Here is a 25260-nt window from a genome sequence, read left to right on the forward strand (position 1 = left end):
TTCCTACTCACAGAAACACTGCATTGCATCACCATGGTAAGACATCCTCCCTTGTCACTTCTCACCACTGGCTGTGTGTTTCAAGACACGTTGGTGACTTTGGCCACATTGCAGCTATAGAAGCAGTTGGCTTGTGGCTTTTTTTTCTGATAGGCCAATAAACCTGCATAGTTAAGTCTCTTCTATACAACACATGGAATAAATGTAGGGTAAGAAGCATGCTTTTTGAAAATAAAATAGTTTTTGATGGTCATTATCATCAGCAAATGTGACATTTGAGTCAGATTACCTGATGTAAGACTGACTGGCCCGGACAATTCCTGGCTCCCAGGGTCCTCTCACACCATTTTAAGTTTTTGCCCAGCACAAGGAAATGCACATTGATGTTTTTGAAGTGGGAGAGATGGATCTGTCTGTTACCAATGACAATATCTTTTTGCTACAACAAATGAGGGTTGCTAAGGAAACTAAAAATGGCCATGGTCTTGCCTATCAGAAATCCTTGTGTGGCCCCATTACCAGCACAGCACTTAGCTATCACACACTATTTGTCACTGAGGTCAGAAAGTGCTACGAAGCATCACTGGGGATCCTGCTATGGAGCAGATAGCTAAATTTCTGTGACATCAAAGGGGATTTAACTGCCTCAGTATAATTCCAAGATTGTTCTAATGCCTTATTTAAGCTAATGAAAGTCCAAGAGATCAAAATCTGCTCCTGCTTTTGCTGCCTGAGTCTCTTCAGCACACTGGTCCCATCTGCACTGTAGCACCTCCTCTCATCATCTCTCTTTCATCAGATTGCCACTTTTAATCAGTAATTCCAGTGGCATTGTACTAGCAAGAAAATAACCTTCCTCCATTCAAAAGGATGTGGAAGCTATCACTAATAACCTCCCAGAGTTATTAGTCCTGATCAGAAGTGCTGCCTGAGCTCAGTTAACACTTTTTGAATGACCTAGGGCACTGGTGACTCATGGCCAATATATTCAGAATCACAAAAATCATTGGGAGAACTCCCTGGGACACATTTTAAGTGATTTTGAATGTTTTTTAATAGAGGAGTGAGAGAGGGAAAAATGGAAGGCAGAGCAGAGAGGTTTTGTGAGAAGCAAGAGGAAGGAAAGACACTGTGCAGCAGTCTATTGCTAAAAGAAATTTTCCTTAGCAGCTTCTTATTTATTTTACTTTCCTTAGAAGCTTTAAGAACTAAATGGGCTTTTTTTTTTAACAATTCCTTTGTTTTTGTTTGATTTCTTACAGTCTGTGTGCGATTCTTCCCATGCTGTTCAGTGGACATCACAAAATTTCCGGGCAAAATTTGGTGGAGGCTGCGAAAGACCTGCTACAGAATCGTGGAGCACAACTGGTTTGAAACATTCATCATCTTCATGATCCTGCTGAGCAGTGGAGCCCTGGTAAATGTGACAGCATTTCCTAACTGTTTAAAAGTGGACATGGGTCTCCAGTGCTCTCCAGTTTAGCTGTCTCTAAGGTCTTATGAACCCTTAGTGGTCATTTCTCAAAGCAAAGCATTTAGTCTGGGGCTAAAACAGGTTGACAGCTTTTCTGATTTCACCTGCCATTACCATATGGTGGGGAAATTTCTTCTGCTGTGACATAAAATTCTGACTTGCACATGTTTTGAAAAGAAAATCCTTGAGGAAGTCTGTGTGAGGAAGTTTGCCAGCACTGCTGCTTCAACATCCCATAGCTGCTTCTCCATGAGAGTTCCCATCTGGAGGCTTGCATTTATTTTGCTCCAGGGGTGGCTTTGTTTTTTTCCTTTTCTTCTCTCCCTTCTTTTTTTTTTTTTTTTTTTATTAGTACATTCTGTAACCAGCAAATTAAAATTATAAAAGACACAGAGGGCAGTGAATCAGTGCTATCCATGGAGCTAGTGAGTGCCTGTATTCCTGTTTTGAAAGCACTTTAGGTTAACACTCAGTACCTTCTCTGCACAGGTCCTGTTTGTGCACAGGTGAATGTGTCTATGGGCACTGGTTTGTAATTGCCCAGGACTCTGATAGGGGATCCTCTCCTCCTGAGATCCCACTGCATTCTGCAATTATCCTCTGTGCATTTTCAGCCCTGGGCTCTTCACAGGGATGCATTTATATTTCTCTTTTGCATTTCTCAGGAATATCCCTGGAATTTGTGGGATTTCTCCCAGGTTTTTATCCTGACCTAGAGCAGAGATGTGTATCCAGAGTTCTCCAGGCTTTAGTCTGGTGGTCACCAGTCATCTCCTTTGTCATGGAGTAAGACACACACTCATTAAATTTGCAGGCAGTTCCATGTTTGGACGGGTTATCCATGCATTTCCAGAGGTCAGGATTGACTCCAGCCAAGTCACCAAGTGGGTGAATCTGCCTTAAGCAGTAAGGCAAACATCATCTTAGAAATCTGCCTGCTTCCCCTCACCTGGAATAACCACAATGGGAAGGTGTGATGAAGGATGGCTGTAAGGAAGCAGATTTACTAAAAAGAACTGGAGAGAGAGCAGGAAAAAACCAGAATAAACTCCATCACAACCCTGCACAAAAGCCCACCACCCCACTGGGCTGTATAAATTATGCTGTTCTTCCACTCCAGTTGGCATCAAGGAGGCCTCAGCTGGAGCACTGGCTTCAGCTCTGGGCACTGCACTTTGGGAAAGACATGGGCTAAATGAAGAAACTCCAGAGAAGAGCAACACAAATTATCAGTGGCCTAAAAAAAGAGGAAAAACCACAGAAGTACTGAGTTTATGCAGCTCAAAGTCTCTGAAGGGAGAGGGAAAGGTGGAAATACATAAATGTTGATGCAAAAAAGAAAAGAAATGGATTTACTGTTCTCCTGGTTCACCAGAGATGGGCTGAAGTGTCACCCAGGGGGTTTTCTTTTATTATGAAAAATAAGAGGCTGAAAACCTTGGGTAAATAGTAGGCTTCTGAAAATTGTCACAGCTTTGCTGAAATGAATGGACTCTGACAGTTTTTGCACCAGCTTGAGCATCAGAATGTTAATTTTTGAATACATTTTAGAGGGGGAATGTCGCTTGCTATAATATGCTTTAGATGAAAACACTTCCTTACATATGTAATTAAAAGTGCCTTAGATAACTGAAGACTGCAATATAAAGCTCATTTAATTTAAATTGCATGCATTCGTTTAGTTTTTGCAGCTTTCAATTTAGCCAGTGCAGTTCTGTATCAGGGCAAACTATCCTGCATTTTCTCACATATCAGCACCGTGCTTCAGTATTTGGACTGGAGATGTTGGAGGCAACACACAAAATTTTTTTCCTGGTGTTCTGGGTTGCTCTCTTCCAAAAAACTGAATTCATCTGGCTGCATCTCTGGGACACCCTACGTTCTTAAGGGAGAAGAACTATATATACCTTTAAGCCAATATGTATGTGGTTAAACCATCAAAATATATCGTTAACTTACTGCAGAAGATCCAAAAACCTTTCTTAAGATTTTTAAGCCATAAACACCCAAACTGGAAGCCTACTTTCTAATAGTAATTTTGGATAACACTGCAGGTATCCTGCTTAAATCTTTTTTAACACACAAAGCAAAGCAGAAAGAAAAAAAAAAAAAACTTCTTGATATTTTATATGGCAGAGGTTTCATCCATTGTCACAGTGAAAAAATGCAAAGCACCAGAATTTTGTCATTTGGCTAATATCCATAGCTTGTCCAGAAGTACAGAAGTGTCCAGGTAGCACATTTTTCATCCCTTAATAAGCTGCTTCCTGACTGACAGTGTGCTTTTAGTAGACAAAACACAATGTACTTTTGGACAAGTTAGTAGAAAGTAGGGAGAGCAAAAGAGGGAGAGGAGGAAATCACTTTAAATGGTTTGTTGTTATTTTTGCAGTAATTGCAAAGTACAGCAAGTCATCTGACAAAGTGAGTGAGCCCCTACGAGAAGTGATAAACTCCAATCTGTGCATTGTTTTCAGGCTTTCTCCAACAGCTCTTTCACACCCTTGAAATATCATTTTTGAAGGCAAGATAGGAGACAGGGTTGCAGTGAAAACGTCACCCCAAAGTGTGGGGACAAATGGACAAGCTTGGCATGGGCTGCCAAAGCTTTCTTGTCAGTTTAATTACTGTTCCCTGGCAGGCAGAAGAGCAGTGTGACTGCCTGAGTGACAAGTACCACACTTCTTGTATCTCCAGGCGCTGGGTGTTTGCTAACTTTTTGAAGCTTCTCAGAAAGTAGCTACAGATCTGGAAATATGTAAATGCAGATAATTCAGATGATTAGCACAGACCATCTCAAATTGTGTTTCTTGCTGCCAAGTGCTCTGGGTCACACGATGGGATGAGAGTAATATGTCACAGCTTGGGTTATCCAGGTTACAGGGACTGGGGAGCAGCTTGTATAACAGCAAAAGTAGCTGGGGAAGCAGAGCATAATTTGACTTAGAATCCCCAAAACAGGCTGCATATTGGCAAACCTGACACCAGGATCCTGCCTTTTATTTGACTTATGTTATAAAGTGAAGGCTAAATTATGAGACATCTTTATTTTCTTTCTTTTGGGAAACATATTGGTTTAGATCTTAAATATTTTAAGGGGTTATTCAGTTGCTCGTATTTGATACAGACACTGAAACTCTTTTCATAATGCTCTGCATGAGATTAGTTGGAGAGACAGATGAGATGGGGAGATAGATACCTTGACCTTTAAAACATTATTGTTCTGCTAAGTGAATAATAATGAGCATTTCTTGAGGCAGAGAGCTGCAGCCACCCGAAATGTGATGGCTGAACAGAAGCCAGGGAACTCCAGTACTCCATAGCACAGGCAGGTTAATAACCCAATTTGTCATCATTAGCAATAAGATCTATTTGGCTAAATGTGAGGGTCATATTCTGCCTCCTAAATATAGACATCCTGTGCCCTGGGACATCTGAGGTACCTGGGTAGCATTGGCACGGCCAACAGGAGATGAGGCAGGAGAAATCTGGGCATTTTGGGGTGGCACTCTGCTCATGGGTTCACATCCCAAACTCAGGGTGCAGAAGCTTTTCCTACACTCAAAGGATGTCCAGCCAGTACAGCCAGGAGAGCCTGGAGAGAGACAGCCAAGCCTGTGTCCATTGTAGGGGAAAGCTGAACAGATCTCTGAGGTCAGGGCCAGTCCTGTTTGTGCCTGAACACTCTTTTTAATTGCAATGTTAAAATACATCAGAAATCACAGATTGTACGTGATAATTTATCAAATACAGACCTGTAGTGCAACACCCATGCTTTCCAACAGGGCTCAGGAGCAGTTATTAAGCAATCCTTTGTACTTCCAGGCCTTTGAAGATATTTACCTTGAAGATCGAAAAAACATAAAAACCATGCTGGAATATGCTGACAAAGTATTCACTTACATCTTTGTCCTGGAGATGCTCCTGAAGTGGGTGGCTTATGGCTTCAAGAAGTATTTCACCAATGCCTGGTGCTGGCTGGACTTCCTCATTGTAGATGTGAGTATCATTTTGGAACTACAACGTTTCTCGTGTTGGGTTTTGCAGTGGGTGGGAAAGGGCTGTTAAGCTTGGCAGCTTTGCATCTGTGAAATGACAGCTGTCACTCTGATTCTGAGCATCAACCCTAGGCAGAGCTCAAAGGAGGTTTGGATGTGTAACTGAGCATCCCCAGGACCCAAAGCAAACAGGAATGCCGTCATTGGTGACGTGGATGTGTCACCCTGCTAATCTGAGGCACATCCATCTCCTTCCCATCCCCAGGAATTCTCCCTTTCCTTCAGCATTTAACATCTCATTCTATTGCTGACCATGGGTTTATGTAAAAATCACAAACAGGATGGGACTGCTGAGGAGCTGCTGTTTATTTTCCATCAGTCTCATTACATGCTTATGACAATGGGAAGATGCCAGCAGCTCATGCCTCTGGCAGCAGACAAAGAACTAATGTTATAACTTACTTTAAAAGGTTTTTGACCAATCACACAAAGCAGAAGCACATTGACAGTAGATTTATCCAACCACTATAAGCACACATACCTTTAGTTAAAACAATGCTTGCTTATTTAGAATACAATACCTGCTTGTAAGCCTTAAAACACAATGCACAGAGCTCCATTATCAAGCTTAGAACTTCCTAATATCTTACTAGATATGCTTTTCGGTAGTTTAGGGAGTTATTCTAGCCAAGTGTTAATACACAGACCATTGTTCTATTTGTCCATACTTTCTACTTCTCATACAACTTTTATAGCTCTAATTGCAGTTCTGCTGTTTCTGAGGCCTGCCTTTTGCAGCTTTCCCCAAACCCTCTGATTTTAAGGATTCTCTCTCTTGGTACAACTAACGAGAAACTTTCATAACTGTGTCATTTATGAGCTACCTTGAGTTTCATAGCTTTACTATAGTATATCTGTTTATTACTTGCTCAAAGGATCTTTTTTGCTGTGGAGAGGTGAGCTTGCTTTTAAGGATTAACTGGACCACTTTTTGCCACATTAAATGACATTTAAGGATTCCCACATTCCACATTCCCAGCTACCTCAGCCTGCTCTGCACGTGACCTGGGCACAGCAGTTTTGAGCAGATTAGAGGAGCTGTCCTTGGCGCAGCTCCTGGCCAGGCTGCCAGCAGTGTGTCACAGCATGTTCAGTTCTGGCTCCCAAATATTTACCAGTGCAGGAGTCCAGGAGAAGGTGTGAAAAGTCCTTTTGGCAAAGTGTCTTCACTACTACAAAACGTTGCAAAATACTCCAAATCCGTGAAATACCGCCACGCTTACTTCTACTGATTTAAGGGTAATCCTCAGAAGTCTGAACAAAAGGGAGCTCATGCCCCAGGAGTGTTGCTAGTACCAGATTTGGCTCCTTCAAAGATTCACTCTGAAGTGATGTGGGATCTGTCCAATCTGGGAAAAGTGAGCAACACCACGTTCTCTAGATGAAGTCTAACATTTCATCTCAGTGTATCAATGAGGAGGCAATAATCTCCCTGAGGCCACCTCTTATTAGCTTCAGGTATTAATGTGGGAGGCTGGCAGAGCTTTGCCATGATTATGTAATTTATTAAACTTCAGAGAAATTATTTTTCCCCATTTTACATCTGAACCTTGATTCCAGGGAAGAACTGCACTTTCTTTGGCCCCAGCCCAGGAGAGCACTTCAATGGGACAATTTGCTTGTTTGAAGTTATGGTCATATTTAAGTGCACTGCTGGATCAGAGCCTTTGGAAGCTTCTCCAAAGCTTTAATAAATTAATTTATGAAAAGGAAATTCTTTACATAAATTGTAGGTCATAAATTCTTCTTTGCATATATGCTTAGAAACCTTTTAAAGGGAATGCACTCATTTTTCTCAGATTAGCTCCACCAGAAGAGGAAGGCCTGGTTTAATTATTTAACCACAAAATTGGAATCTACCTGTTCCTAAGTTATAGCCCAGCTCTGAAAACTGTTTTTACTGCAATTTAGGTGACATAGCTTTTCTTTTCTTGTTCCTCCATCTCCAAAACGGGACTAATAGGACTCACCTAAAGTACTGGATGGGCTTCCAGGAATTTTTTGTTCAGTGAGCTTATGAAGACTAGAAGGGCTGGATGAGGGATGAATATTGGCACAACCATAAGCAGAGGTCTTCCTGATGGGAGCAACCCTGTGCAGGATCAATTCACTGAGGCAGTTTGGAAATCTGTTGCAGTTTGAAATTAGTTACACACCTGTAGAATAACATCTCATTAACAACCAAGAGAATAAACCACAAACTAAGCTAAATTCTGTCCTCTGTGGGCAAACCCCCCTTGGAACAGGAGCCACACAAGAACACAAAGTCCAAATATAAATTAGGTGCACGTTTGTCTTTTAATGGTGGAGTTTATAAAGACAGATTGGAGAAGCAGCCACAGTTGGCCTGGGAAAGGGGCTTCACCATCCCCTCTCACACATCCTGTGGCATAAAATAGAGGGGGCACCAGCCCTGGGACTCCCCTTGTCCCCAGAAAATAAACCCCAGAGCCTTCTTAGTGGCTCAGAATGTTTTACTTTCTCAACCCACATTTAAATGTTCCACCCACATTTAAATGTTCATTTTGCAAGCTCCCAGTCCAACCAAAAAGTTGTCCCACCCTTGAGTTGTTTTGGTTGTTGATTGACTCTAGGCCATCACTTCCTCTTTAAGGTTCTCAGTGAATAAATCTTTTGCCCCTGCACTATTCTTTACTTAAAAATGTTTTCCCAGCGCAGATTATGAGAACCTGATGTTATATTTTTAGCAGGTTTAACAGATGCTTTTCTCCTACCCGGTTGCTAACCCTGCCACTCTGAATTGGCACAGTAATATCCTATAATTTTTCCAGCACACTTTTTATTTCAATTTACATTTTCTTTTTGGTGCTTTGAGAACCAAATCACTGCAACTGAGCTGCAGAAGGCAGTGAATGGGTGAATTAGCTGCTCCAAAAGAAGCAGATGAACCACTTGTCTGATTTTCTCAAATTTATTTGTTTAAAATTATTCACTTAAAAATTCCTGATCTGCAAATTATTCATTAGTGGTTTGGTATCAGTATTCAAAATTCAAGCTGCAGTGGTCGATTTTTGATTGGACATGTGAAACCATCTCTCATCTGCGTTTTCTCATTGTACAAATGCAACTCTGAATCTATTTTCTGTTTTGAATAATTCATAAAACCGGCTCAAAATTTGCATGTATTCACTATTTCTAAATAGGATTTGAACCCAGAGGGGTTATAAGCATATTGCTGCTGAATTTTATTTTTTTTTCTATATATCCTGAATTGTGAAAGACCTTTGACACTGATTTGGGCCAATGGAACAGCAGAATCTGCCAGTTGTGGATTACTAAAGAGAATTCTGTTTTGCAGTGCCTAAACATCAAAATACAGAGTAATCCACAAACTGAGCTATTCTTGCTGGATGTAGAATCCCTAAAGGATGATCTCTGGTAATGGGCTTCTCAGCATCTCAAAGAAGTGTGCTAGGGTAGCAGAGAGGGTTTCACATACATTGCAATACAATAATGCCCTATCAACAGCCCTGCTACAGATTTCTTTGGGAGGGAAGACAAAGGGTTAATCAAACCACAAAATGCAGGCTCATTTCAGCTCAGGCAGCTGGGGAAGATGCTTTAGATGTCTGCTGGAAGTTGGGCATGCTGAACAAACATCAATGCACGTCCATACAAGTTACCCTGTGAAAAAGAGGTGTTCTGCTGAAAGTAACACCCTTCTACACTACAAATATCTGCTCTCTGTGCTCATGAACTGCAGTGGCGAGCCCTCAATCCACAGCTCTTTCCACATGAGGGAAAGGCAGATTGAAGTATATCTGTGCAGACAGATAGAAGTGTAGACAGACATCAACATCACCATCAGGAATGGCATTTATGCACAATCCTCTTTCCTTGGATGCATGGGCAAGTATTTCTACAAAGAACAGATATTTTCCAAGCATCCATGCAATCGAAACCTCTTTGAACAAAGCAGATTAAGTGAGGAGCCTGAACTTGGCCAGGGCTGGAGGCAAGTGCCTTCCAAAGTGTTTGTGAGAACTGCTCTCCACCAAACCTATCCTGCAAAAGCAGACAGAGCTGGGCTTTGAAACAAGGAGCAGAGTGATTCCACCAGCTGTGCAGGCTGGTGTCATGCTTGATGTTCCTTTCAATTGTTTCCTCTGACCTATAAATATTATCTTGAGCTTATCTAGCTTGAGCTTCAGCCAATTAATTCTGAGCTATGTCCCAGTCTCTGCCGACAGCGGGCGGATTATTCCATTGCATGGTCAGTTTGGGAAAGACATCAGTCTGGGCTTAGCATCATTCAGAGTCAGGAGGTGTTGCAGTCAACAGCTTCTTCACTCACTGCTCATGCACTGAAGGCAGAGGTGAGAGGCTGGAACCCCAGAGAAGCTGTCACATGGGAAAGAGGTGTGAACTCCCAACTCATTAATGAGAGCTCTCAGGAAAAAAAGTCACAGCCAAGTTTCATTGCCTGTGGCATTCACAGAGAAATCCTCTTAAACCTGGACTAATGTCATCACTCCACAAAAGTCCATTATCACAAATCCATCATCTCCATTGCAGCTTTTGTATTCAGTTTAATTGACCAAATTAGTCTCAATCCAGGCTTACAAAAAGCCAGCCTGATTGTCCCGTTCTGATTTCAGAGATGAGGGTTTCTCCACCAATTCTTTCTAAGATTATCCTGTCTTTCAAGTCTTCACATGCAGAGAAAGCTATTTTCTTAAACAATTGCTTTGTTAGGGATGCTGGCAGCGTCTTTCCCCTCCAACCATCCCCAGCAATGGGTGATCCTTGCACTGTCCTGCAGCAAGGAGGGAAGAACATCTCTAATTCTCAGTTTTTGCCCTGATGCCCCACTAGTTTCTCTTCACCAGGGATGAAGATTGCTCTTTCCATCCCTTTTCCAGCTCCTCTGCCTTAGAGGGAGGGGCTGACAAGAGTTTTGGGTAGTGAATCTGTCTGCAAAATAGCTCAAGCATGGCTCAGCAATGGATTTGAAGGTCAGGCATCTCAAAAAGTCCACTAGGCAGGATTTTGTAGATGCTTTTATGGAAATGAAATTATATGTATTTTTCACTCTCCTCAATAACTTTTGTGAGTGGTTCTAACACAGCATGTTTCTGGTGTTTGCCTGGAGCTGCTCAGTTGGTAACTGGAGATTTGTGTTCCCCACTGAGCAGCTTTCCAAATTTCCTGTTTGCTGCCAAATTTCCTTTTTGCTTGTTTGAGATCTACTCATGGGTGTTCAGGCATTATATGCACCATCACTTTCCCTGAACACTTAAACAAAAATAAAGGTATTATGTTTTCCAAGATAGTTCCTGGAAAGCACTTGCTCTAAGATTTCTGCTTTAAATACTTCACTGTCAGACAAGTTAAAAAGCAGCTAACAATCCTTGAATCTGAGATGAACATTTTGAAACAGTCTTTCTCTCCCTAGTTAAAATTGAATTGAATTAAATTATGCCCTTGTGTCGGATTGTCTTTAAGTGACAATTAAAAACTTGCTGTGTGAAGTAAATATTGATGGCTTATGATTGCTTTAATTGTTTTTTTCCATCTGTATTCCCTGTTGATTAACAAGGTGATTTCTGTTTGCTGTACCAGTAATTACACAATCTGCTGTAATGAGTCGTTCCCAAACAGCACTGAAATCCAATTTGTATTCTTGGGACATTACCCTAAGAGCATGTGAATTTTGTCTAGTTTCTGTTCAGAAAAGCACAGAGGAGCAGAATGACAAAAGCACAGCCAAGGCAAATTAAAGATAATATGTCTTGTCACTTGGAGCAGCATCTTAAGAGAGAACTTATTAGTGTTCTCTGTGAGTTGTCAAAAGTCCATGGGTACAGCAGGGTATTATAACTTCAGAGTTGAGTTTTTTACTAGCTTCTCCCCAGTTACTCACAGCAAATGCTTATGTGGGACTTTTGAAGTTGTCTCAGTGCGCATTCTTCTGAGCCTCCCTGATGGCATAAACCTCCCAGATAACCAGTAGGAGTGAGATTCCCTCTCCAGAAGCCAGGGAGCTCAGTTTTGAAGAGAAAAATAAAAAAAGAAAAAGAAAGAAAAGAAAGAAAGAAAAGAAAAGAAAGAAAAGGAAGGAAGGAAGGAAGGAAGGAAGGAAGGAAGAGAGAGAGAGAGAGAGAGAAAGAAAGAAAGAAAGAAAGAAAGAAAGAAAGAAAGAAAGAAAGAAAGAAAGAAAGAAAGAAAGAAAAGAAAGAAAAGAAGAAAGAAAGAAAGAAAGAAAGAAAGAAAGGAAAGAAAGAAGGAAAGAAGGAAAGAAGGAAGAAGGAAAGAAGGAAAGAAAGAAAGAAAGAAAGAAAGAAAGAAAGAAAGAAAGAAAGAAAGAAAGAAAGAAAGAAAGAAAGAAAGAAAGAAAGAAAGAAAGAAAGAAAGAAAGAAAGAAAGAAAGAAAGAAAGAAAGAAAGAAAAGAAAGAAAGATGCTCTTTTAGCTCGTATTGGCTAATTGAGGATAAATGACAAGAAAAAAAATCTGCATGAAGAAATGTGGTTTTAATGTGTGTTAGCAAGTCAGTCGAGACTGTAAATCTCCCTTCTGCCACCCCACACTTTATCTCAACACAGTACATGCAAAAACATCCAAATGTCTGGTCTTATCTTGGTCCGCACCTCATGTTCATTACCACATGGATGCTAAAAGGGGAGAACCCAAGCTTTGCCAAGAGGAAGCACAAGCTGAGTTTCAGACAAGGCACAGCAGGACAAAACATGCTGCAGCTGCAGGAAAAGGGCTGGAAAACAGAGGTGAGGGGAAAAGTCCACTGTAAGCCTAGTTCACCATCTGCCTGCACCTTGCAAAGTGGCTGGGAGATGAATAATTACTGCAAATGCTGAAGAATTTCAATTACTGAAGCAGATTTTCAACTTTCAAAAGTGCTGTAAAAAACCCATCTCCACTCAGATCTTGCTGAGCTAGATTTACCAAACATTTTAATTTCTCAAAGTTATTTAAAGATGGAGCACTTTTCAATGTCCTTTTTTAGAAGACTATGCTTAAAACAAAATAATTAATTAAATTCTGAAGTTCTTGCATGCAGCTTGCTTGGCCCTTTCCATCACTGGGAGTTGAGCTGCCAAATCCCATACACAGGGTTGTTCTCCCTTGCATGGAAGAGCTGAGCTGGGAGAGACTCATTGGCTGTGTTTACCAGTCCAGAGTCTCACAAACTCTCCAGGGACAGAGGAGGATGGGGAATTGTCCCACAGTTCCTCTGCCTGATGACCAGCACCTTTGAAACCCCAACTTGCAGACCAAAAAAACATCTTCCCACCATCCAGGGTGGTCAGGAGCTCAAGAGACTCCTCCTGAGGAGGAGGGAAAAGGGAGAAATGAAGGGGTAGAAGCAGCCTGCAGAGGGACAGGGATTCTTTATTAGTGAGGGAGAGATGAGAGGAATTGGGATGAAACTTGAAAGCTGCGACTTGGTGGAGTAGAGGATTTGTGCAGACCTCCTACCCTGGTATGGCTGACTTTGGGACGTTTGTGCTAAGGCAAATGAAGAGTAACATTCCTATTTTTGATATGTACTCCTACTTGAACCATTATCCCTCCTAGCAAAAGGCAGGGATCCTACAATCTTCAGAGTCCCTCTCCATTCTGGCATATTTAATACAGTGTGGACATTTTTCAGTACAATTCAGGATCAATCAGGTTCAAGAACCCAACTAAATTGAGCTGATTTTCAAGCCAAGACTTTCCTGTTTCCCACAACAATTTGGTATTTTTTCATATTGATTTGAAACATCTGATTAAATAAATGCTTTAGGGAAACAAGCAAATCCAGAACAGCACCTTGAGGAGGCAACACAAACAGATTTTTCTCTTTTGGTTTGGCTTGCTGGTTTGGTTTGGTTGGTTTTGGGGTTTTGGTTTTCTTTAGGTTTGGGGCTTTTGTTGGCATTTTTTGTTTGCTTTTGTTGTTGTTGTCATTGTGTCAGATTAAAGTAGGGTTGATCCTAATCCTGTCCAGAAAGAAACTTGCCTTCACTTTAGCACCTCAACTCCCTCCAGCTGGGATGGAAATGCTGCAGAGTCTATGGGGCTGAGCCCCAGGGAAATGTTCTGTCAGGAATCACTGTGTCCACCCCTGGCTTGGTAACACTGCCTTCACCTAAGAAATAATAACCAAGTCCACTCCTGACTGCAGCATCCAGCATCAGGAAGGCTCCCTGGGATGGAACAGGAGCTGGCTTTGGAGATCTTTTTTAGTGGAGAAAGTCTTTTCTCTCCAGCTGCCCTAAATCCAGGCTGTCTCCACACAGCTTCTGGATGAGAAGGAGAACACAGTTGCTGATGAAGAAATTGTTTTGCTCTAAATCATAACAGAAACACCAGACTTTTCAGGACATCTGCACCTGCACAGCCACTGCAGAGGGAGCCCCTGGGACTTGGCCAAGCTTTGTCTGATCAAGTTACACCATGTGATCCCCAAAATTCACAGGAATCCCTAGCAGCCTGCCTAGGGAAGTGGCACCAAGCTTGACAGAGTTTAGACAATGCTCTGAGGTGCAAGGTGTGACTTTTTGGCTGTTCTGTGCAGGTCCAGGAGTTGGACTCCATGATCTTTGTGCATCCCTTCCAGCTCAGCAGATCCTGTCACCCTGTGATCCCTAGCCAGTGCTAATAATCTGGATGTCAAGGTGTAGCAAAGGTGCCTGTTTGCAGTAAAAAGGTGAATTGAGACAAGCTGAAAATCCATTTGTAAATGGCGATGGGGGAGAAAAGTGCAGATCAATAAGTCAGTTTTCTGCCTTGCTGGATGAAAGCTCACAGTCGACTCGCCCTCGGAAATTAGCTGAGGTTTAATTCTTGATTCTCAGCCATCTGCCCTGGGAATTGACTGGAGCTGTTAGAAAAGCCTGAGCAGGTGTAGGGGAGGTGACAGATTAAGAGAACAGCAAGACATAAAGAGGTTCTTCAGGAAACCGCCAGGAAGCAATTAGGATGCAGGAATGATTTATTTAAAAGCATTTAACCCAACAAGAGTGGCACATGCTGTTTGCAACAAGGCTGCCCTCTGAAAAGGAAACATTGCCTTGAAAAGCTTGGACATGAGGACCTGGAGACAAGCTGAGAGCATGGAATATTAACAGAATTTTATAGCCTTAGTCTGAGTAGTAGATGGAGGGAAAAAAAAATTTAAAAGGTGGAAAAGTCCTGGAGAAATAAAAAAAAAAAAAACTCAAAAACCCCCCAAAAAACAAAACAAAACAAAAAAAAGTGGATGAAGTAAATGAGTTTTTAAACCTGAGTAACAGGAATTAGCACTGGGCTTTCCAGGAGATAATTTTTGTTTATAACTAATCTAGGCACTCGTGTAGCCCATCATGTTATAATACATGAGAGCACTCCAGGAGCAGTAATGAACTGCTGCAGTGAGGGAAGCCCTTTGATAGCTCATTTCCAGACACATTTTTCACCTCCAGGCCATGGAGCAACCCCAGAGCAGCCTTAAGGAGTTTTTAGTCTTTACCTGAACATGAGGGCTGTGATTCAAGGAAACAGGGAGCAGAGATGGGAATTCAGGTCACCTTAGTGTCTCTCTAGTGTCCTATTTTTAAAGACTTTCCTTTAACTTTCTGCCTTTCTTTCATAATGTGCAATTTCTGGATTGGCAGGTGCAATCATAGAGTTTGGCATCTGTATGGCAGAAAATGCAGTGTCAGAATGAAAGGACAGAGGGATATTTTGAAAAAATAAAATGACAATAAAAGTCTGCTCAGAAAGGGTGGGTGCTGAAAGGAATACCAGCCTCATTACAAGCTCCCTTTCCCCAACCATATTTCAGAGAGCCAAAAAAAGTATTTCCATGTATTTCAGTTTATTTGCTAAATCCTGTTTCCCTGTAGCTTTTCCAGCTTGTATCTGGGGTAAAGACTGAATTTTGTTCCTTTTCAAATCAAGGGGAGAAACTTGTAACTTCAGTCCTGGCTGTGAAAGATGCTGGACAGTGAAGAGGTCCTTAAGTGATCCTATCCTTGGCAGAAAAAGACAGGAGAGGCCAGGCTGGATTGAAAAGAAAAGAGGCACCCACAGCAATCCAAGCACTATTTCTTCTATTTTTATTTTTTATAAAAGGCACAATTAGAGAGGGAGAGACAGGTGTTTCTGGGGCACACAAAAAGCTATTTGAAAGCACCAGGGGCCTACATTAGCTGGAACTGCTTATTTAAATAAGTGGCCAGAGCTTTCAGCTCAGCTGCTGTGCTTCCATTCAGATGTCTTTTTTTTTTTTCCTGCTGTTCCCTCCCCTCTAATTTGAACAAGCAGGTTAATTTGATGAAATCCCTGGCTGCATAAAGCATATGCTGTTGCCCATACCAGGAAGGAGGTCTCCTCTTTTCCCTGAGACAGAGAATCACAGGGTCTCAGATGTGTGCAGAAGGCTGGAGATTCTGGTCGGTTTTAGGATTTATGTGATTATCCAAGGATGATTTTTGCTGTTGTTTAGGCAGAATTCCTTGTTTTCAGGGCTCTGCTATTAATTCACCTCAGGGGTGATCAGGAGTTAATTAAAACATGCCTGCCTTGGAATGGTGCTGCTCAGGTCTGCCTGCTTCCAGCCTGGTCCAGTGGATGCTCCCAGGTTATCTGAAATCATGTGCTTTTAGTAATGGGAAAAAAAAATAAAATAAAATAAAGGAGAGAAGCAGCCTTTATTCCAGCTCAGAGAGTTTATTCCAGTTTCTCCTTTGCTGTAGGCACCTCACCAGCCCTGGGTGAAGCACTGCTCCCAAACTCTGTGCCCTTGACTCCGTCACCCCCCGTGGATGGGAGTCTGTGGAGGCTGCGAATATGATATTAAAATGGGTTCATGTAGGGAGGAGCCCACTGCTGTTCTAAATGCAATCAATCCTTGGGAAAAAAAAACCCTCTGTGATCTTCTAATTAAAGGCTTTTTTCCCTCCTTGTGCTGCATTATCACACTCCCTACTTTGTAATTGTTTTTCTGCCACCTTAAAATTGTGTTCTGGTGGCTTTACCGGGTTTACATTGGTTTACAACTCTGATTGCTTAGGCCATTGTCAGATAATGAAGGCACATAAAATTATTGTAGAATTTTATCTCTGTGTGTTCATGGTGAATAATTTAAATTGTGAGACAATGCTGCACATCTGCAACTGGTGAATGACTCTTGAGACCAGCATGAGCACACTGGGAATTTAACACTACTCCAGGTACCACCTGGACACACACACAAGTCATATTTCTTACCTTAAGAATGACAGAAATTCTGCAAAATAGTGAAATTATGACAAGAAATTGGAAATTACTGAAAAAATGTCCTGCTTTCTAGACAAGACTTTGAAGTGGATTGTCAAAATTATTAAGGTATTCAGAAATTACTCTCATTAGAGTTATATTATGTATGTATTTATACAATTTATACAGCTACCAGTGAGGCTAACCTTTCATCAGAGATCCTTCCCTGTGTTCTAGCCCTCTAAATTCATTGATTCTTCTTGATTTTGCCTGGAAACACATATTGATGTCATACAATGGGACACTCCAGACCTCAAATTTGTGCCACCAAGGCACAAAGATACCAGGAGTTTGGCTTTCAAAACACCAGCCACAGGTTTGTTGACCCCCAGGGCTGGTGTTTCCAGTGCCCAGTGCACCAGAATTAAAAGGTCTCATTTTTCCCTTGATCACGAGACTGAAAATGGCAACCATAAAAGCTGTGGGGGTTCATTTATCTCTCCCTTCACCCAGCTCTAGGCATCTGTCATGCAAATTATTGTAAAATTTATGTAGATAAACTTGTGTGTAGATATATGTGGGGATATAGAAATATGTGAGAATATAGAAATAATGTGGGAAAGTAGAAATATGTGAGAATATAGAAATACAGGTCGATATTTATTGACACAATATTCTTATAAACAGATAAAGATAAAAGATAAAGATCACCAGATCTTTAAAGATCACCAGATAAAAGTTAAAAATCACCAGATAAAGATAAAACTATCTCTGGGCAAAGAAAGTTGGGAATAGGGGCAAAAATCTTCCCTGAATTCCAGGATCAGAAAGAGCTCCACCCTCTCTGCCTGTCTGTGATAGCAAGAAGATGAATTTTTTAGGTAGAATCCACAAGGCTTTGCCAGGAGCCTGAGCTTTGCCATTGAGCTGGGCAGTAAATGCTGACTCTTTCAAGGTTTGCACTCTTTTGGGTTGGAATAAATTTTGGGAAGTGTCTGACAGTGCTGAGGCTGGGCTCTTGGCTGTGCTGAGATGATCCAGGGAATGCAGAAGGGAAGAGTTAATGTTGGAAATGAACTGAATGACATCCTAGTCCATGGGGTTAGTGAGACCTGTGTGCCACAGGCTGAAGTCTCTGGAGGCAGGATTGCCCACACTGATTTATGAGGACATCTCTGCCCTTCAGGGACCCTCAGTGATGGCCAGGTTGTGCACTGGACTTCAAGTTAGGCAGAAAATTCCAGTGACAGAACTCTGCTGGAGACTTCAGGGACACCAAATGAGCAGCAAGCCGAGGGGATCAGGAACAGTCTAGACCCATCACAGGGAAACTCTTCCCTGATTAAGTTAAATGAAAAGCTCTGGAAAGACCTCCAGGAAATGCTGGAGGGAAATGGGAGCTGTGATAAATCTGCTTGGCTCAGAAGTGCACATGAGGATGAGGGATTCCACAGCTTACCTAACCTGCTGTGAAAAAGGTGAAGTTGAGGTGAAAAACTCAAGGTCAACAAATTTGGTGTTTTATGGGAAATGGTTCCAAGCAATAGTGAATCCTTAGGATTCACTTTGTCTCCACCACATTACAGGGCTGCTTCAGGGGTAGGTTTTTACAAAAAAATCTACAAAACCCTTTGCAAACAGGTACTGAAAAGATTAGAAATGTGTATGTGACTTATTCTGAATCTGGAGGTTACATTGACCCCAGAGGTGTTTTCTGGGTGCCAGCACATTTTTGATTCTGAGCATAGCACAAAGCAGAACTTTAGAGCAGCTCTGGGCTGCACAGCCTTGCAACAGTAAAAAAAAAAAAAAACCCCAAAAAACCCCAGAAATAGCTGACTTCACCCTTTGTTGGGATTATGTGGGGCAGTCAGCACCAATTTTGAAAACTGCTTGATTTTTTTCCTAAAAATAACCTTCTGGGTCACTTTTAATCAAGTCCAAATATCCAAGTCCCTGCGTTGGTAATTCTCCTATAAATAAAATTTGACAGGGATACCTTCAAAACCAATATCCAAGCATTTAAACAAGTTGTCTCCAACTCTGTTCTGACTCCAGCCTTGTAAATCATTGCCAAATATCACACAGCTTCATGACCTAATCCTCTGCAGAGATATCTAATGCTGTGTAAATCTGTGTCAGGAGGGCAACACCACCTGTGATGTGTTTCAGGGTGACATTGGTGGCTCTCAAAAGAAAATGGGAACCCTCTCAGATCCACTCCAAAGGAAATGAGAACCCACTCAGATCCAAAGGATTTGATGAAGGATTTGAACCAAAAACCTTCTGCCTTTGCAGAAAGGGCAGCTATGGGACACAAATCCAGGATGAGGGAGGAATTGTGCAGATGCTCCAACCAAAGCAGTTTGAAATCCTTGATAAGATCTGACTTTCAGTCATCATGGGTGAAACTAGCAAAGAAGGGTGTTGGGTACCCTGTACTTGATTAATTTTCATTTAAATATCTACATTCATTTTACAGATCAATTTTACAAATTAGTGAGCTTCCCTTGATGTGTGAGTGTATAGATCTTGGTTTCTGTCTCTGAGCATACAATCATTGAGCTGTTCATCTCATACCTTCAGCCTTTCTGGATAGGAACCACCAAGGCTTTGTGAGGTTGAGAATATTTTCTGCACTAAACTTTACAGCAAAGACAAAAATATGTGCCACAGTGCTACTCCTGTCATGTATTCTCCTTCATGCCAGTTATTTTTTAGACTTTTAAGATAACTTAATCGAATGGCTTTAGTATATAACTGTGGTGCACTCTTGCTTAGTGCTGTTAGACAAATCCTCAGCCCTTTACCATTATTTAGGCAACATTAAATTAGTGGGAAGAGTGAATAAAAGGAGGATTTGAACTCTGTGTCAATGCAGCTTCAGAGTACAGGATGTAAACCAGGTTGGTGAGAAACAGGGAAGGCAGAAAATGGGTAGATTGGTGAGCTGAAGATGGTTTTAAGTTAAACCCAGATTTTCTTCTTCAACTGTGAGCTTTGGGTGAGCAGGACTGAAATCCCATCACTCCTCCAGGTGGAAGGAGCATGTCAAACCTGTGGCATTGCTTACTCTAAAATGATGGAAGCATCATGCTCAAGTCACAGGTTCAGACCTGCTGTCCCAGAGATGGAAGCCAAGGATTGCTGGTGATTTTTACCTCCTCAGTGTCTATGAGGCCCAAGACATCAGACCTTGAACCCAGTCTGCCCGTCTAGTGTGATGTTCTTACAGGGCACTCAGCACCAACAGGCAGCAGTGTTTATTGAGCCCTTTGTTCTGCCCCAGCTGCTGGGTCTGTGCACAGGAGGTGAGTCTGTGTCACACCTTGTTAAAGAGTGACAAGTGACAGGGTGACAGCCAGCCTCTGTGCCACTTAGCCATCTGCAGGACGGGGGGCTGACTTCTCCTGGCAGAAACCCCAGCTCAGGCTTGGGTTGCTCTGGGACCTCCTGCCCTTAGTCCCCCACATGGCACAAAAAAGCCATCAGCAGGTAAATAATTTAACAAATCGAGCGAGTTTTTACAAAGTGCCTAGCTGTGCAGACAGCACTGGTATGTAAATAAATGCATATTCAGGACAAAGGCTGCTCCACAGGGGACACTGTCTTGGGATTTAGGGACCAGGCTGACCTTGCCCTGATTTATCCCAGACCTCATGCGTGATGCTGGGCTGGTCAGCCAGCAGTGGGCTTCAGAGTTAAAATCATCCCACCCTAAAATTAAAAGGAAGGTTTCCCTCCAGAGCTGTCAGTGTTTAAGGAGGTGCTGGAGTTTCCTAGCAGCAATTTTTTATAATGCAGAGGAATCCCTGCTTTTAGGCTTAGCTACTATCTTGAAAATGGCAACAGCACCCACTCCTCACAGATGAGCTTTGCACACTCCCATTGGTGACCATGAGATATCCAATACTGTGATAATTGGGGCTGTGAGAATGGTAAGAGAAAGAAAAAAACCCAAACAAATTAAAAGGAAGATAAGTAATATACACAGGTTTATCCTTCTAGAAAGATAGTGTTTTATAGTATGTGGTGATTGATTCTGGTTGGGTTTTTTGGTTGTTTTGGGTTTTTTGATACATGCAAATTGGCATGATACCTAGAGTGTTGGAGAGCTTTGTTTGTTTTCACTCTTTGCTCAGTAAGATTTCAGGCTGTGAACACTGATTTGAGCATGCAGAACCCTATTGCTCCATATGTTCACAATCTCCACTGCCACTCAGTTTATCCAGAATACAGTCCTGTGCCCGATACCACCCACATTTTGGACCAGCTAGGGCACTACAAAAGCTCCGAGAACATGAAGAGCATGGGAACCCTGCCATGCTACTCCCAGATTCAGGAAGTTCATTTCAAAGAAAGAGTCTTTGAAAGGTGTGAACCTCAACACTGAGCACCTGTCAAATTTCCATCTCCTTTAGAGACTGTACAGAAACCAGAAAAAGTGAATAGGAGCAAAATGGAGGAGCCCTGCTCATCATTCTTTTAAGGTCTGTGGTATAGTCATGTCTGCCAGCAATGCAGAAGACTTGTTTCTAATCACTTAGTTGAAGACTAGGGATTAAATGTAAATATCAAAATCTTTTTTCTGTGCTGGAAAGGGTTAGATGTGCTTTCTTCCAAAAAGCTCTCAATTGTAGCACTTACCTGACTCGTTTTTGGGTAGTGGAACTTACACACACCTCAGGGAGTGGACAGAAAATAGCACAGAGTGCTGGGTCTGTTATGGTGATCTTCTTCTCATTCGCTTTGTGAAGGATCATCCTTCTGTGTGGATTCAATGTAATGGCTCCCATTTAAGATTTTTTCCCCACTGTCCCTCTAACCAGCTGTTTCTTCCCAGGGAGGAAAGCCAGAAGAGAAGGAAAATATAGTGGATATTTTTGCCCCTGATGTGGGGGAGAGAATGATGCATCTGACTCCATCTTATCAGAAGGCTAATTAATTACTTTATTATACTATATTTTTCTATATTACATTACATCTAAACTGAACCTGCCAAGCACTCAGCTCTGCACACCCTGCACAGAATCTCGTGACTGTCAGTGACAGTCCTGACTCACACACACACCTGGCCCTGATAGGCCAAGGAACAAAACACCATCACTGTGAGTAAACAATCTCCATATTGCATTCTACTTTGGCACAAACACAGGCACAGCAAATAATAATTGTGTTTTTCCTTTCTCTGAGGTTCAGAGAATGCAAAACCCAGAAATATTCTTGGGAAGAATTGTGCCTTGCTTTTCTCTGCGAAGAGAAATGTGGCGACAGAAAAATGTCAGGAGCGTTCTAACAGGTTGAATTTTCCCTTTTTTGTCTCCATCCAGGTCTCTTTAATCAGTCTGGTTGCCAGCACTCTTGGATACTCTGAGATGGGTCCCATCAAATCCCTGCGGACCCTGCGTGCCCTGCGGCCACTGAGAGCCCTGTCACGCTTTGAGGGGATGAGGGTAAGAGGACACAGAGCATCCCTCAGAGCTCACCTTGGTGTGGATCAAAGTGCAACAGGGGATTGCTGCACATGGCTTTGTCCGCCAAAGCAAATGGATGATAGTGCTTTGTCATGGCAACAAAGAAATCCCTCCTGGGTCTTGGTTGTATCATTGCATCTTTATCCTTGGGTGGATTTAGTGATAAACTAATCCTGGTGCCTAACTTGTCACACTACACCTTAAAAAAAACAGGTTTTTGGATGAGGAAGCATCTGGTTATCAACTACCTCTCCATTATAAGGTGTATCAGGGGAGCAGCCAAGCTAAAGTTTGCTCCCTGTTTTGACACGTGTTAAAATGAGAGCGATCAGAAAGTTCTTAAGGATGTTTTCACTAATAATTAAAGCAAAAATTAGAAATGCTAAAGATAGGGGAAGCAAATGAATGAATGATTTTTTTTTTGCCTTTGAACAGATTGCAGTTTTAATGAGGAATGTTGGGATTAACATTAAAATCATGCAGCTTGTGCTTGTTGCTCCATCTTGTGCATCCATCTCTTTCTTTTCTACATTCCTTTGCCACGGTGCCTATATTCCCACAGCATACCTGTTAATTTGTTAAGCCTACCTGCTAACAAGAATCAATTATTGTTTAGATAAGCACTTTATTTAATTCCTTACCCCATGCATGACATGCAGGTGGTGACAGCTGTGTTCTTACTGCTAACCTTGCAGATTGCACAGCAAGGTAAAGCAAATCTGTGACAAAATTCTGTGTCAAATTATATCAATGATCCCAAATCCCTCTGCTAGGCCAAGGAAAATGCTACATATTTCAAAGTGGTGTATATTCAGGGTAAGGCTTTCCTGCAGACAAAATTTTGGTCTGAATCATCAGTGACTAAATGTGTATTTCATGCACTGATCTCCCAGCAATGAATTATTTGCATTGCAATGCTCTCACAGCAAGAGACTGAAGGCTGGAGGACCTAACAAATGAGATGAGCCAGGAAATATCACCATACAGCAGTGCAGGAAAACCCCACATCCATTCTTTTCCTTTTCTGTGGATGACCAGATCTGGCAATAAAACGCTTTGCTCCGAAGATTTTGTGATTAGCTATATTGTATTATTTTTGTGGATGAAGGTGAGGCAAGTATTGTTGCAGACCACCCCTGTGTTGGTACTAAGACAAAAAGATTCAAAAGGCTCTGTTTATCCAGGTGCCCAAACCTGAATTGCTTTGGTCACCACAGTTTTTCCAGCAGTCAGGCAATATTTTGCAGGTGATTGACCAAATTGCACAAAACCAAAGTGCAAAGGCTCAAAGTGAGGTTGCACTACTGATAATAATTAAAGCTCTCACTCCTGTCATTTGATGACCTTACTCTAAGTCTTTATTAAACATTCACAGATGGAACTATTTCAGCATTCAGTATTAGCAAAAGCAGTAGTGTAACTACCAGAATTATTTGTGCACAGATTCTCTCAAACCAGTTTAGACTTGGCTTATGAAGGCTTCGCTTTCACTGGTGGATTTACAAGCCCAAGCAAAACTCAGTGTGTTCTAAGCTGACATACAATTTTTTGCTCATGATTTCACATCAGTTTAACTAAATTGGATTCAAACCTGAGTAGCAGTGGGGAAATGAGCCAAAAACATCAGAAAAGCATTAGTAGAATAGAGAAAAACTAACATGAAAAGCTCCTCATTTTTCCCTGAGAATAGCAAGAGGCTGGCTTGGTGAAGATCTTAACGTGGATCAGCCCAGCAAATTTCCTTCCCTGACTCAATATCCCCTTTTCTTTCCTGTACCATGGCTGCAGCTGAAATATATTCAGTCATTCTGAGCTATCAGAGGTGGTGAATTAGCTTGTAAACCATGATAAAGTATAATTGAGAATACGTGCTATTGGAAAAGCAAATCATTTTAGTTTTAGTTTGTCTAACCACACTTAACAAGACTAGGGACAGTTAGACCTTTCGTTATTAGGAGTTCATATGCTCCAAAATGCACAGGAAAATTGCCAGCGCAGGGATGGATTAAATAATGATAATGTTGAGAAGCAAACACTGGCAGTGAGAAAATAATAATAGTTTGTTCTATTATAATGCCTCTTTCTTGAATAACTGAAACATCTCTGAAGGGCTAGAACAGGAGCAAGAAAGTTTTCATTTACTGCAGTAAGAGACTTATTTCATCCATGTTGTGCCTAAATTTTGGATGGAATTTTCCCTGAGGCAGAGGCACAGAGGAGCACTTGGGTGGCCAAGAGGACCTGCTGCCATCAGACCTCAGTTCTCTCCCTGTCTTCAAACAGTCTGGGAGCTCTGCAAGTTTGACACAAGCCTCAGCAGCTCTTGTGCCATGAGAGGTCTGCAAAATAAGGATGAACTGGTGCCATCCTGCCCCTCAGTCCTCAGAAAAAGACTCCAGAGAGACCAAGATCCCACCTGACAGGACTGTTGACCCAGAGGCTTTACACTCATGAGCCCAAGAATAAAATACCTTAGATCTGCCTGTCCCAAATAATGACATCTCTCATGTCACCCCATTTGCTGTCCATCAGGGAATTGTTTCAGAGGTGGCACTTCCCTGCAAGGGAGGTTATTTTAGAAGGATGTATTTACAGTATTTAAGGCAGTATTTTAGAAGGATGAAGGGGATGATGAGAAACCATTTAATGTGAAAATGATACTGGGCGAAGTCATGGTGAGACTGTTACAAGATGTATGCAGGAAAGAAACAGCATAATTAATGCTAGTTAGCATGATTTCATGGGAATAGTTCTTGTAAAACTGATATGGGCCTTTGATTTGATTACAAATTATGCTGATGACAGTAAGTGTGCTGATACAGAATCCTTGGATTTCAGACAGGAATCTGATCCATGAGATATTGTGATGCAAACATAAGCTTTGTACCAAGACAAGTAAACACATTTTAAAATGGGTGATGGATCTCAAAAAGTAATTGTAAGCAGTGACCACACTGTAAATTTGGTCATGAGCATCTCAGGGTGAGGGATTGTTCAGAATGAGAACTGTCTTTAATCTGTACTTTAACAGCATTCGGAAGAAAATATAA

General features: G+C 41.7%; 1 protein-coding gene across 1 annotated transcript in view; it reads left to right on the top strand.

Annotated features, from left to right (window-relative positions):
- The window catches only part of LOC115917405 (sodium channel protein type 5 subunit alpha-like), a 215495-nt gene that overhangs the window by 173890 nt on the left and 16345 nt on the right, over window positions 1-25260 (top strand). The window contains exons 20-22 of the mRNA XM_030971429.1: window positions 1263-1417; window positions 5300-5473; window positions 22067-22189. Coding sequence (XP_030827289.1) covers window positions 1263-1417; window positions 5300-5473; window positions 22067-22189 — 452 coding nt within the window. The remainder of the gene's footprint in view (window positions 1-1262; window positions 1418-5299; window positions 5474-22066; window positions 22190-25260) is intronic.

This window comes from Camarhynchus parvulus, chromosome 2 (genome assembly GCF_901933205.1).
Source record: "Camarhynchus parvulus chromosome 2, STF_HiC, whole genome shotgun sequence".
In the NCBI taxonomy this organism is placed as follows: domain Eukaryota; kingdom Metazoa; phylum Chordata; class Aves; order Passeriformes; family Thraupidae; genus Camarhynchus; species Camarhynchus parvulus.